Raw genomic sequence first — 14,423 nt, forward strand, 5'->3', positions numbered from 1 at the left:
AGAGAGAGAGAGAGAGAGAGAGAGAGAGAAAGAGTGAGTGAGGAGGAGGTTTACTTTGCACACGTTATTTGTACAAACCGTACAAACTCCATACAGTTTGTACAAATTGGGTGGTATGCATTTGATCGCTTCTCTGTCTCTCTCTCTCTCTCTCTCTATATATATATATATTCAGAATTTGGATTAATGTGTGACTCTCATGATTATATTCCTTTCCAATATATAGATATTACAAGGATCACAATGTATCTGATATACATGGTATAAATATGTACAAATATAAGGAGATATATACAAAGCATAATTATCTTCAATCTACCGTAATTATCTATTTGAGACAGATATTTTATATATATATATATATATCCTATTATACGAATTTAATTACTTGAGAACTATTAAATTTATAAGATTTATGAGATTTTTTGTATTCCACTTATTTGAACTAATTAATTTGATTTAATTAAATACAAAAGTTTAATTTAGTAATTTCATAATTAATGACAACTCATCAAATCTTTTTTTAGGAAAATCAGATATTATAATTATATATCAATCTCTCTTTCTAAAAGTTGTAACCACACTTCTTTTTCTCACGTCTCCCATCCCGCTCATCCTAGGAGATACTATCGCTTTAACTATCAAGTTATGTGTATAGTGTGAACACTAAAACAATAAGTTTTGAAATAATAAATATACTAAAATTACATTATAATAATAATAAACATATTGAAATTACATTGTAAAAAACACAAACAATATGGTGTATATTGTTAGGTATATCTCCACATTGTGATACTATGATCACAATGGAAGTAGACATATAGCAATTTGCATAGTAATTATCATTCATCAAAAAGTGTTTTATCCGATACATAAAAAGTTATAGAAAAGCTTTTTATGCATTGGATAAAACATTTTTTGATGAAAGCGTTGGTATATACCAACCAGTTGGCATACAACTTTTTCTAATTACATTTTCGACCTTCTTTCATCATATTTTCATCTTACCTCGTCATATTTTTTTTATAATTAATCTAATTCATAAAATATCTATAATAAAACCAAATATCTTTTATCATAAAATACATTATTAAAAAGGTTTCATCAATATAATCAAAATGACGTCAATATCGAATACTTAAAAAGAATATAAAAATCATGTAATATGTTAATCATCTTTCATTTTTTTTTTAACAAACTCATGTTTTTATGTTAGGTAATTTTTGTTTTCGAAAAATATGATGTGAACTTTAAACGACAAATTAAATGAGGGATTTTTATAAGATATTTTAAGTAGACGGGGCAGATTGCAATATAATTGATGAAAAAGTTTTTGAAAATAAAAATAGAATTTTGTTTTAAAAAATGTTAGTGGAAAGTTGATGGGGCAAAATTTGGTTTAGGAGGACAAGGTATCAAATCTTTTGGCCCCTCTTTGTCCTAGTTTATTTATTTTGTTTTTATTTAAATGTCAGTATTATTTATTTTTAGTTTTCAGTAATTAAATTCTTTTGATTATTAAAAGGGTTTTTCATCAAAATAATTAAAAAATACCTAATATATTAATAAAATAATTATTTTTTCAAGTTTTTCACAAAATAACCACACAGATCGCTTATGGAGGACATGTTGACCATAGGGGGCAATCCAACATTTTTTGACTCAAAAAAATACAAAAAAAAATTAATTGATTTGAGGGCTCACATGTATTTGATTTAGGGGACAAATATATGATTTATCTTAAATAGGGGGATCGCCCCCACCTATCCTAGGATCTTCCCCTGGGGGTGATCTGGCTTACAAGTTTGAATACTAATTTGTATTCTAGTGAGAAAATCGATTTGACAATTAAAAGGTGCTTTTCAGTAAACAGGGACGATTTTGACTGGTTTTTTGACTGTTTTAGAACCAAATGTTGTGGTTTTATTCTATAAAATCAAACACTTCTACTCTCACACCTCGTAACCCTTAAACACTATTTACCATCACAATCCTTAACACAATATGAAATCGCATCAAGGTTTATAATTTTTACTACTTCTTTTAAAAGCATAAATGAACCAGTGAATGTTTTTATATTTTCTTATAAAAATTATATTTTTTATAATCACTTAATGTTAATATTTTTTAATAATTGTTGATACGAAAAAAATTATTTGTATTTGATTATGGGAGGATAAAAATCAGATATTATATCTGAAAAAAGTCATATTTTTATAACCACCTACTTTGAACGCTATTTTGTCATTTAGTGGCATATGATTTTACGGCGATTTGACGACTATTTGACGATCTATTTTATCATATTACGTAACGGTTTATATAAATAGGCAGTCGGAGAGGACCACTATCATCATCCCCACCGACATCCACCACTAGAGCCTATAGAAACACACCTCCTACCACCGTGTGCCGTCACCTACCACCATGGAGCAACCGGTAAAAATTCGTCATATTTTTAATTTAACTTAAAAATCTATTTTTTGTCTAGTATCAAGTTTAACACTATATATTTTAATTTTTTTTAGATTAATTTTGTATAGTATCTAACATTTAGTTTTTGAATTTATTTTTAACAGTGTTCTATCAGTCTTACTGACGTTGAGGGGCAAAACTTCAACAATAAAAAAATAAATGATATATTATCACTAATCAAAGGAGGTTAAACATGTTATATACAAATATGATCTTGGGGTGTTACAAAGAACCACTTTGAGAGCAAGATGAAAACCACAATAACGATTTTAGGCTTTTCAAAGTTCAAGTCCTATTTTCAGATCTTTTACTAAATTTCAAGGACCAAAATTAGAGTTTACTCTTTTCATAAGGTTAGTTTTTGTCCCGATTTATGAAGTCTATGTTCACCCATATATCTATATTATATTATAAAGCATTTGACAAAAACTCTTAAAAATATTTTTTTATGCATAAAGTATTGTCTATTAATGCATATTACTTAAAATTCAAGATTACAAGTAAATTGTGCATAAGTACAACTTATTAAAACTCTATGTTTGAATTCGTGTAATTAACTGCGGATAAACATAATCAAATAGAGGATAAACATCTCATTTTAAAATATAAAAATTTAAAATATAATTATTGGGTTCTAACATAATACTTAATTATTATCTTTATAAAAAATATTATTAAACCTAAATTAAGTTATTTCGTTATGTTAAATTAAATTATAATAAAAAATTTGAATTAAAAAAAAATAAACAATAACTTTTAATTAGATAATTTGATACTAATATTGATATATTTTTTGTAAATTTTATATGATTTTTTCAAATTTATATTCTATTCAATAATAAAAACATTATCGCTTTCTCAAAACCACATAAAATCGTATTATATCGACATGGATAAAAAATAAAACGAAATATTGAAATAAAAATATGTCTTGATGCATTGCACGAGTACCCTTCTAATATTATATAATATTTATATTTATATTCACGTCATTTATGATATATTAATAAATTAGTGAAAATAGTGGTTCACTTAATGAAAAAATAAGTTTTTGACTTCAAATAACATTATAATATAAAAAAATTCTCTCTTCCAACATTTTACAAATAAAAGTCATAATATTCATAGTTTTTGTTTGTTTTTCCATCTACCAAACAAACTTCCTCTTAAAATCTCACGAAAAATAACATTAATCATATACTCATGTTAACATGTTATTTGAATAAGTTCAATCGACATGTTAAATCTGAATTCTTTAAGCCCCTTTGAATTTAAGTTTTGGCTATGCCCTGATATTTATATATTAAGCCTTAATTAAACATGATTTGTGAACCAGAATGGATCTTATAAATTGGCACACTACCTGAATATAATCCCTACACAACACTATCCTATAGGCAAACCTGGTCCACTTATAAGATATAAGAAAAGTTATCAACCCACAAAAAGAGGTTCTGGATTTGCCACATTATCGCCGATGGACAAAAAATAGCTTGTCCAAACCTGCAAATAATCATTTTTAACTGGAAGTTACGAGTGCTTTATACAACAAAAACTTTCTACAAGTATTAGAGCATGCCCACTTAAAGTAGAGTGAGATCAGAATAACTATATTTCTACTAATGAACAACTTGAAGGAAAGACCCTCGGTTTCAAAACCCTAATGCTTGTAATGTAAACTTCGTCTAGCAGAAAACAAGAACGAGAGTATTCTTGATATCAAATGATGAAAATGAAAATATGTAAAACTTGTGCTAAAGAGTCGATAAACCAAAGGTTAAGGGTTGCACTTTGTGTAATCGTTATTGAAACGTTTTTAGTTGTTTCTTTTATTATTGCTTTGTTAGGAAAAAGAACAAACTCAATAAAAGCACTAATTGTTATGGTTGATTACCTGTGGCCGTTATTCTCCGAATTTGTAATATAACTTTTAACCTAGACAACAAAAAGAACTGTTATCTTCTTCTAGTTTTGTCATTTTGTACGTGTTCTTGAGCTAAAGAACCAAAATGTATAATACAGAGATATATAGATTAATCTACGAACAACAATCGAGCAAAAAGTTTTATCCTAAGAAAGACGTTACGGTCAACTACAACACATTGAACAGAGCACCAAAGCTCTTACAAAAAACATCATTCTCCATGACGACAATTTATTTTAGAAAACAAATTTCTAAGCACAAGTAGACATTGCAACTTGGAGGGATCGCTCGTCAAAAAAGATGAAGACAAACAAGAAGATAATCTTACCTTTTTGGATTCTTGAGTTACTCTGAAAAAGATGCTATTACTCGCATAATTTCAATTAAAGAAGTTGATAAAAGAACATATAAGTTTATTATTGATACACATTTAAAAATAGATATCTTAAGTCGATTCTTTTGTACATTTGGAAAATGAGCACACGTAACACGATCGTATATACGTTTTAGTATCCATTTAAAAATTTTCGTTTATGAAAATAAATAAAAAGATGAGTGTTCATTAGGAGACTATAGCTGATTATTTGGGCGAATAAAGCACCAGACAAGCCAGATTTTGCAACCACTGAATCCAACCAATCTAGAGTCACTTGGTCAATCAGAATCCAACCACCTTGGTTCCCTCACTCGAGTTATAGGCTCAAGTTACCAAGCCCGATGACAATCTTCACCCATATGGAGTTTATGAACGAGATCCACTCATCCCGATGTGGGATAGGAGCTCTTGAAGATGAACTCGTTTCATTTGTGTTTTTCACTGCTGCACCAACTTTTTTGCAAGTGAACTTGTTTCATTTATGTTTTTCAAATCTCTAAATCGGATAAATAATGGTGTTACAAATGGTTTGGATTTATGAAAACGAGAATGAATTTTATGTTTCATTACTCGTTTTTTTATGTAATCACGAAACACCCAAATCAAGTTTACAATTCCATAAGTAGCTTTTACACGATTTGTAAAATGATTAAGATTTTCTGGAAATATGAACGATCGTAAAATACCTTTTTTTATTAACCTGGATATACAACCCGCTATACGAGCCGATTAATCTCAGGGCGACCACCTGCTTTTGTAGATAGCCCGGAGTCATTGCATTTGAACCTCCGTGGCCACAAAGGGATTTTTATTCCTCCTGGTACTTTTGACCTTTAGAGTCAAGCTCAAACCAATCAGACACCACCCTTGTGGTTTACCGATTTTAAAACCCGCAACCGAGAAAACAAAACACAAAAAAGTTAATTGAAGGGGACCAGATTCTCATAAATTGTTGGCGATGATCTAAAAATCACAATACCGTTAAATTAATATAGATGCAAACATAACATTTGAAAATTAAATATTACCAAACGAAACATAAGTAAACATCGTATTTTAAGCTGGATCCTGATTAGATAATTTTCGCAACAAAACATCAAAGATGCCTCGAAACATTTTGGCTTTGCAGGAAGGTTGTCACATGTATATTTGGGGATTCATTTTGCATCAAACAACACTGATGAAACTAAAACCAAGCCAACATGATTCAAATTCCACTCGAATCTCGACCGAAAATGAATCTCCTCGTCCAGTCAAATACAACTAGCACCCTTGTTCGCCAGCTTACTTGTTTGCTGAATTTGGAAAGAAAATTATAAATCGAATAATGGAAATGAAACTATTAATTTTGTTCATCTTTTGTAGGTCTCAAAATAGAAATCATACCAATAAGATATAACAGAAGATATAAGTTGAGAACAGGAAGTTGGTTACCTAGCATAAACAGAATACCAGAGCCATTGCGTGCTACGACCCACAGAAACCCAATCTCCGGGCAGTTCAGCTGCTGCCTGCTCTCCACCTAAAGGTGCAAACTGCCCAAAATGCTTATACCTTGATCGATTTAAAACAAAAATGTTAAGAGAGTCAACATAGAGAACTAGAAGTTTACACCATTTATGTCCGTTCTAATTTGTTTATTTTGTGGGCACGATTCTTCTCACATCAGATAAATGAAGGCCCATGGCCTCACAGCAAAAGCCAAAAGGGTACTACCTCAAGTTTCATAAAAACAAATCGGTGCCAAAGGGTACCTAAAGGGCATGAATTCATGACGCCCTTGACCCTGGAACCGGCGAGGACCTTCTGGTTGAGTCTTGCATAACTCCCTCCTGTTAAAGCACCTTGACAGATATGCACCTTGTTGGGCAGCAACCTTTGACAAAAATAGTAATTGACAGTAAAATGAAGGCCAAACTGAAAAGTGATCCCTTTTAGCTATTTTGCTTAAAATAAATATAGTACCTGAGCTGTTGCAGGGAGACTTTTCAACTGGGAATCTACGTGAGAAAGAGCTAATTTGAATCCTTCAATGTCAATTTCCTTCCTAGCATTTCCCTCCGGATCTTTTAAAAGGTCGGTCACACTGGAAAGATGCTCGCTCTGCAAATGGAGATCAACTTGGGGATAACGAATGAGTATGTCATCAATCATATCTTGAAATTCTTCCACATTCAGGGTGCCAGAGTTATTCTTGTCAGCTGCCTTGAATATAGCAGCAATATCTTCCTACAAGAGATGGCATGGGACACAAATATAACACTATATATATATTATATATAACACAAGGAATACTACACGGTGTTTTTTTTGTAACCATGGGTGTCTGGGCCACCTTGCATGTACCTCGACTAATCTCATGAGGCCTTGAAGATAACAACCAGGAAAATCTACACTGGCCTGAGGAGCCCCGAGGCCTAGTCTTTATTTGCCAGTTGGTACAGGGCATTGCAGCCAACTAAAAGTATAGAAAAGAAAAGGAAAATACCATGACTTTACGCTGATCAATGGTGGCACAATCACCGATAGCATAAACATCTTCATATCCCTTTACTCGCAACCATTCATCAGTCGCTAAAACCCGTCTTTTTCCCTGCATGCCAGATAATAAAGCACTAATGGCCATACAAGTTAATAGCATTGACTCCTTTAGAGAAATTTAATTAGCTCAATGAAAAGCATTAAATTTCAGAGTATCACTGTATCACAATAAGAGTATAGACGATCAGACGAGTAAAGGAGATCTGTTGTAGCAAACCTGGCCAATTTGTTCCATGAAGTCCTTCACAACCGGCCGCGTCGTAACACCAGTTGACCAAACAACCATTCCATGAGGTACAGGAACATATTCACCAGTAGACTTAATTTTCATGTTAACGTTTTTATCTGTTACACTCAAAACTCGACATCCAGTACATACATCAATACCATCCCTAGCAAATTTTGTTTCAGCAAATGAGCTGATTCTACTGTCATACCTACGAAACATAAAAATAGAACTGGAGTATTAAGTTTTGCACAGATCTGATTCGAGGAGGAAGAAAGATGATGGACAATTCAAAATATTTTTTCAATTGGAAAAACCATGTTAAAAAATGTAAATGAAATGAAAGATGTGTTGCATGCTTACGTGTTCAAAATATGATCACCAGATTGGATGACTGTTATGCTAACCAGATCCCGAACCATGGGATACAATTTGACTAAATCTTCATAGACAAAGTCATGTAGCTCTGCTGCAAATTCTACTCCAGTTGGCCCCCCTCCTACTATTACAAAGTGGAGGTTTATTCTCCGTTCTTCTTCGGTTAACTCTGGCAGGATAGCTTTTTCAAAACAATCTATTACACTTGCACGGATCTTTTGAGCATCTTCAACTTCCTGCTTTGTAGTTCATGGCATTTTTTAGTAAAGGAATACACAAAACATCGAAATAAATTTAGCAAAAGATATATACTTTTGTTTCTCCTACACAGCCATGGTGCACCTAAATAGCTTCTAAAAGTTTCGCTTAAAAGAAAAAGAAGGCTAGGAAAATGATTAGAGAAGGTTAACATTAAATATCTGAACTATTGACAATTGATACATTTACAAGATTGTCATACAGTGTAAGGGAGCATTTGAGTTTTTAATAAGATGGGAACACACTATTGGTCTTCTACAAACAAATAGACTCAAGGTAGCCTGTACCTCCATTCAATATTGCATTAGTCAGCCACTGCTATATACTAGAAAGATTGCTACCTTGAGAAAATGGCAATACTCCACGACGCCAGGGGTATTGAAGGTATTTACTTCTGCACCTGTTGCAATAACCAAATAGTCATAGTCCAGAGAAAACTCTTTCTTTCCCACCAAGTTTGCTTCAATACTGGAGCGACAAAAAACTTTCTTCTTTGCTGCATCAATCTTGGTGCATTCTGCTTCCCAAAATTGAATTTCTCCATTTTTCTATCAAGAAGAAGAGAATCATTTGTTCTTTCAGAACATGAAGAAAAAACCACTTGAAATTCATGTTGAAGTAAGAAGAAGACAATGCCATGAAAACCCTTGATGGTTTCTACTTTAAGAAATATTATCACCTTTTTAACGATGTTACGAATTGGCTCCACGATGCTCCGTGCCTCGACTGTTCCGCATGTAACACTAGGTAACAATGGGGTGAAAGCAAAATAGTTTCGTGGAGAAACCACCCGAACATCATATGAAGAAATATCCAAGTCCTTGAGGAAGCTCGCACTAGCCCATCCTGTTCCAAGGACAACCACTTTTTTCTTATTTGCTAATCGTTCGAGTTCTGTGTTGTTTGTGGCACTGGTTGATTGTGATTCTGAGTAAGCAACAAGACCCCCACCACTGCAGAGACCAACATAGAAAGATAATCACATGAAAAGAGTAAAATTAGAAATTGCAGAACACATGACTACATGATTACATGACTCGGGCTCATAAACGAGTAACATCACTTGTTGCTCCAAAAATAATCAATATGAACGAATTTGAGAGCTCTATCAGAAGTTGCCCGTACAAAGAGGTTAACTAATTTCTGGAATTAAACAATGAAGGTTGCTGGTAAAACACATGTATAAGCTCCAACATAGTGCATATTCGATTTTTTATATGCCTCTTACAGGTTTTAACATAGTTTTGTTCTCCACCAAAACAAAATTTCAATACTTCCATATTGTTCAAGAATGCACCATTGCATTTTAAATTGTAAACATATGTGTAGACTCTCAGATCATTTAAAGTTAATTTATGAAAAGAAGCGAATTTGAGTGAGATAATAAGACATGAATACTTCAGTCGGTCCAGCATTTGGTCGGTAGTGTTGAATTTAAGCTTAGAATGGTTGCTATTTATCTGTTTCTGTCATTAACTGTAACTTCTGTTAGTGACAGTTATGTTAGTTATTTTCTGTTTTATGGTTGACAGTTATAGTTAACTGTCAAGGTGTCTTTTGTGAAAGGTTGTGACCTTTCATTTGTGTCTTTCCGGTTTGTACATAAGGGATCTGTTTGTTGTAATCGTTTCTGTGGTTATTAAGTAAAATAAAAGAAGCAGTTATATGTAATTGAGTTTCCAACAGGTAGAAGCCCTAATCTGATCTACTACTTGGAGCACTATTATTGTACAAAATATTATCATAACCCGACGTAGTGAGATGTACAGTGTTTTCATTACAGATAATCAAGTGAAACATAAGCACTCGACAATAAGCAGAATCGGAAATCAAAACCAGATGATCATCCCAGCCGGTAAATTCAGATCTTAATGTTTTAAACATATCAGAGACCACAAATATATTTTAGATTTTCCCAAGCGCAATGTCGGTGTGAAGAGTTTGAAACTAGTTGTAAGATGGAGGCAAAGAAAGTGAGCAGATACACAAAAGAACCCCTAATTTGACAGTGTAATTAATAGGAGGCAACATAGAAAATAGCGAAAGGGAAGAAGAACCTGAGAGAGAAGACAAGGAGAAGCTTGGAGGAAGAGGGGAAGCCATTAAAAGCTTTGTTGAGATAGGAGAAAAGCTTCATCTGATGAAATGGAAGTGTTCTGTTATGACAGTTGAAAGGGAATTTGAGCTTGGCTCCTGCTTTCTGGATACATCGATGGCTTATTGAGGGGTAGTTGTGGATAAATGGCACACCGTACTTTTCTCCTATACATCATACGCATGTTTCGTTTCAGGTGTTGTCTTCAATCAAATTATTTTAGAAAAAGAAACAATCATTATAAAATGTAAAAACGCTTCAATCATTCAACGATTTGTTACAAAAAATAACATAAAGTAATATTTTATTTTGTTCAAAATCTTTAATTTTCTTAAAAATTAACATAAAGTAGTATTTTATTTTATATCAAGACTTTTTTTAGAAGAGAATAATTTTTTATTTAATTTTCTAAAAAAGAATAATTATCTTTTAAAAGATAATATTTTTTTTTAAATATATACTTTATTTTTTGTAAGGTGAACTACAATTTTGATCCCTAGACTTCAATAACTATATCTATCGTTCTTATTGTTTACATTTTGCTTTGAAAACGATATCTGCTCAAGGACTTTGTTAAATAACAGAAATTTATGTCTTTTTATCTTTTTTGTCTTATGTGTTTTGTCTTTATGCAAATGACCAAATTTGTAGTTTACCTTTTATATATTTTATATGTTATTTATAAAAAGTGGTTATAATCACTTTTTTAACTACATCCGTTGGAAAATAGGTTTTACACAAATGCATAAGCTATTTGCATAAGCAATGGTTAAAATGGAAATTCCGTTTTATAAGCAACTAAAAAGTAAATTTAGTTGGAAAGGTCGACTATTTTGGTTAATTTTCAAAATAAAAAATGGTCAGGCATGTTATATGATCGTATGTACGGGGTTTCATAAAAATCTTTTATTTATTTATGATTTTAAATCGTAATCTTGTTAAAAATATATTCTATCAATATTAAATGTGTTTAATTTTATATAAGAAAACATAATTATGTTTATATTATAAGAATAAAAACAAAAAATATAATAATAGGAGAATTAACTCCTCTTAAAAAAACAAATCAAATAATTAAAGATAAAAATCATAATCTTGATGATCTTTATTAGTTGTTTTATTAGCGCATCTGTTATTGAGGCATGTTTAAACGAGAATATGATCAACTTATTTATTATTAAAAATCACATGTGATTAAGAAACGGTTAATCCAAGGGTTACGTGCACGCATGCTTAGCCCGACAACCTCAAAGGTCTGACTGTTCCTTAAAACCATATGGTTGTGACATATGCGTTCTCGCCTTCTCTCGTAAGTTGACATTGTTCTTGTTTGAACCTCCACATCTCTTCATCACTTTTAATGTTATATTCATGTTAACTAGTGCGTAAATGGACACATCATGTTTAACACCAAAAATGATGCAGTGAATCGTAAAACAACAAATTTGGTGTTGCACACAGTGGTGCATAAAAAATCGGCCAACCCAATCCAGCCCAAATAGATTGAGATTTTATAAATTGCAAACATTAGGTTGAGTTGTTTAAATGTCTTCAAACCGACCAACCAAACCCAACCATGCGCACACCCCAAAAAAAGTCAAAACCCTTAGGGGGCGTTTGGTTCGTAGAATGGAATTCGATGGAATTGGAATTCATCAAATGAATTTGACTTTGAGGGAATTGAATGAAATCTGATGGAATTTGACCATGCCTTGTGATTGCGTTTGGTTGCATGGAATTGGATTAGGGAAGGAATCTGTAGGAAAAGAATTGAAATCCTAGCATATTGCCATGGAATTGTAAAATCTGTGCGTGAAGGAATCGACTGGAATTGAAAGGATTCCATAGTCTTATTTAATGAACCAAACACTTTATTTAGAATTTGGTCAAAGGATTGGACATTCCAATTCATTTCAATTCATTTCAATTCCCATGATCCAAACAGCCCCTTAAATGACAATATTGTGTGTGTGTGTGTGTTTGTTTGTTTGTTTGTTTGTTTGTTTGTTTGTTTGATCAAGGATAGCAACAACATGAATATTTTGAAGTTTGAATCAGCTCTATCTAGTGGTGGTGTCTGATTTGTGCTTAATTGAAGACTAAATGATTAAACTTCAGGCAAAGAAAACATCGAAGTTGGAGACATCAAAAACGGTTGTTGTTGATTGATATATCCTCTTTGGTTCACACCATTTTATAATAAAGTTTCAATCCAACCAACCCAATCCAATACAACCCACACGGTTTGAGTTGTATTTTGAATTGGATTTGGTTGCGATGAAATTTTTCAAACCATAAATATTGGATTGAGTTGTTCATCTGTCATCATAATGAAGAACCTAGTTCATGTTCACCCACAATTGATCCACATAAGTTTAATATTAAGTTTCATATTCACATGATAATTTTGAAATTTTTGTACTTTCGTTTTATTTTATTCATGCAACAACATTTTGTTTCTAAAAGATTTTTTTAACTATATTATATATAAATTAGATTACAATAAGTTTGCATGACAGACGATGATACCGCACATACCCCTCTAACCAAGACTCCCTATGCTCTGCCTCCGCCCATGTCCAATTTAAGCCATTCTTTAGCGCAATAGATGCTACCAAAAGTTCACATAAGAGGAATTCAAACACCAGATTTGTTGTGTATGAACAACAACAAAATTATTGTTTTAGGGAGGGCTATGGAGTGTTGACAAGGACTGTGATTCATACGTTTCTTTCCCCAAATTAAAACAAGCAAGAAATTTGTGTTGTTTTTTTCTAAAAATTGACCAGGGATTATGATTCACACAATATATTTCGATCCAAAATGAGTTTGTAGGTTGTTGCAGGTGGTTTTTTTTTCTAGAAATCGATGTATTTCCCTTTTTATATTTCTGGAACTAAATTGTTCTTAAATTTGTATACAAAAAAACATTCATCCATTTCAAATCTCCATGGTGAATCATATGGGGAGTCACAGTGAAAGGGAGTGGGAGAATATGATTCGATGGAGGTTTAGATCTTGATTTATGGTATTCTTAGATGGTGGTTTCAGATCAGATAAGGAGGGGTGGGGTTGTCGACTAAAGAGGAGGCGTTGGGGCGAGGAGGGGACACGGGGAAAAGGGAAGGGAAACTGGTGTTGGGGTATTATAGATACGATAAAAGACTAAAATACCTCTAAATTAATGAGTTTTTTGGTAATGGAAGTTAGTCAAAGGTGCAAAAACAAAGTATCAACCATAGTGACAAAAGGGAAACAAAATGCCAATCGTAGTACTCAAAACTATAATTAGTTCAAAAGAGGGACGAGACTTGATAGTGAGTGACAACCATAGAAATCAAAAGTGTAATTTACTCAAAATATTAGAGTAATTTACGATTTTCGTCTATGTGGTTTGTTAATAATTTCAATTTTTTCTTTGTGCTTTAAAAATTAAAATTTTCGTCCCTATTATTTGCAACTTATTGTTATTTTTGTCCATAAACTAATTCTTACATTTAAATACAAAAGATCAAAATAGTAACAAATTGTAAGACTAACTTGATCAACAATCTCATCAATTAGATTGTGAAAAAGACAACATTTTTTGAAAAAAATATTTAAAAAGAAAAATAAATTGTCAATCTCCTCCAAATAAATATTTTAGATTGGATTGGATCATTAATGAACGATAAAAAACTGAGATTGGATTGAAATTGAAATTCGTATAGGTAGATAAGAGAGAAAATAATTGTGATTAAATATAATCTACGAGACCAAAACAACAATAAATTATAAATTTTAATTTACCTAAAAAGACATTAATTTCCGTTGCCGGGACTTGAACCCGGGTCTCTTGGGTGAGAGCCAAGTATCCTAACCAACTAGACTACAACGGATTCGCTTATTGTCGTTACAAATAAAATATTTCTTAAATGAAAAAAAAAAACCAAAAAGAGAGATCGAAAACTAAAATTGGGCACGGGAATTAAAGTTGAAACTTCTTTTGTTCACATAAAAATCAGGATTTAGACATGCAACTATTTTTATTTGTTGCAAAGAGTATAAGAGAACTTTAAATATTGTTGAGAGTAAATTACAAATTTCGCCCATGTGATTATCTAAAATTTTGGATTGCGTCTTTCAAACAAAATAAGTACATGTATAA

General features: G+C 32.0%; 1 protein-coding gene and 1 non-coding gene across 2 annotated transcripts; both read right to left on the reverse strand.

The window, feature by feature from the left end:
* Positions 1–5,744: 5,744 nt before the first annotated feature.
* LOC112527936 (external alternative NAD(P)H-ubiquinone oxidoreductase B1, mitochondrial-like) lies at positions 5,745–10,413 on the reverse strand. Its single transcript, XM_025138799.1, has 10 exons — positions 10,239–10,413; positions 8,861–9,134; positions 8,523–8,729; positions 7,909–8,159; positions 7,537–7,756; positions 7,267–7,371; positions 6,744–7,007; positions 6,533–6,654; positions 6,213–6,332; positions 5,745–6,073 (listed from the first exon to the last, which is right to left on the reverse strand). Exons 1-10 carry the CDS (start codon positions 10,316–10,318, stop codon positions 5,986–5,988), a joined length of 1,731 nt encoding a protein of 576 aa, XP_024994567.1. The 5' UTR covers positions 10,319–10,413; the 3' UTR covers positions 5,745–5,985.
* Positions 10,414–14,081: 3,668 nt separating this feature from the next.
* On the reverse strand, positions 14,082–14,154 carry TRNAE-CUC. Its single transcript has one exon. It is a non-coding gene; the product is annotated as a tRNA-Glu (tRNA).
* Positions 14,155–14,423: the final 269 nt, after the last annotated feature.

The sequence above is a fragment of the Cynara cardunculus genome (assembly GCF_001531365.2).
Source record: "Cynara cardunculus var. scolymus isolate 2C chromosome LG 15, CcrdV1, whole genome shotgun sequence".
NCBI lineage: Eukaryota > Viridiplantae > Streptophyta > Magnoliopsida > Asterales > Asteraceae > Cynara > Cynara cardunculus.

What these genes read in the sequence shown, in the direction of transcription:
- LOC112527936 (XM_025138799.1), bottom strand. Translation starts at nt 10,318, where the DNA reads ATGAAGCTTTTCTCCTATCTCAACAAAGCTTTTAATGGCTTCCCCTCT. An exon ending in GGTGATCATATTTTGAACAC is followed by an intron (nt 7,757 to 7,908) that starts GTAAGCATGCAA and finishes TATGTTTCGTAG; the next exon opens with GTATGACAGTAGAATCAGCT. An exon ending in CATGAATTCATGCCCTTTAG is followed by an intron (nt 6,333 to 6,532) that starts GTACCCTTTGGC and finishes AAATCGATCAAG; the next exon opens with GTATAAGCATTTTGGGCAGT.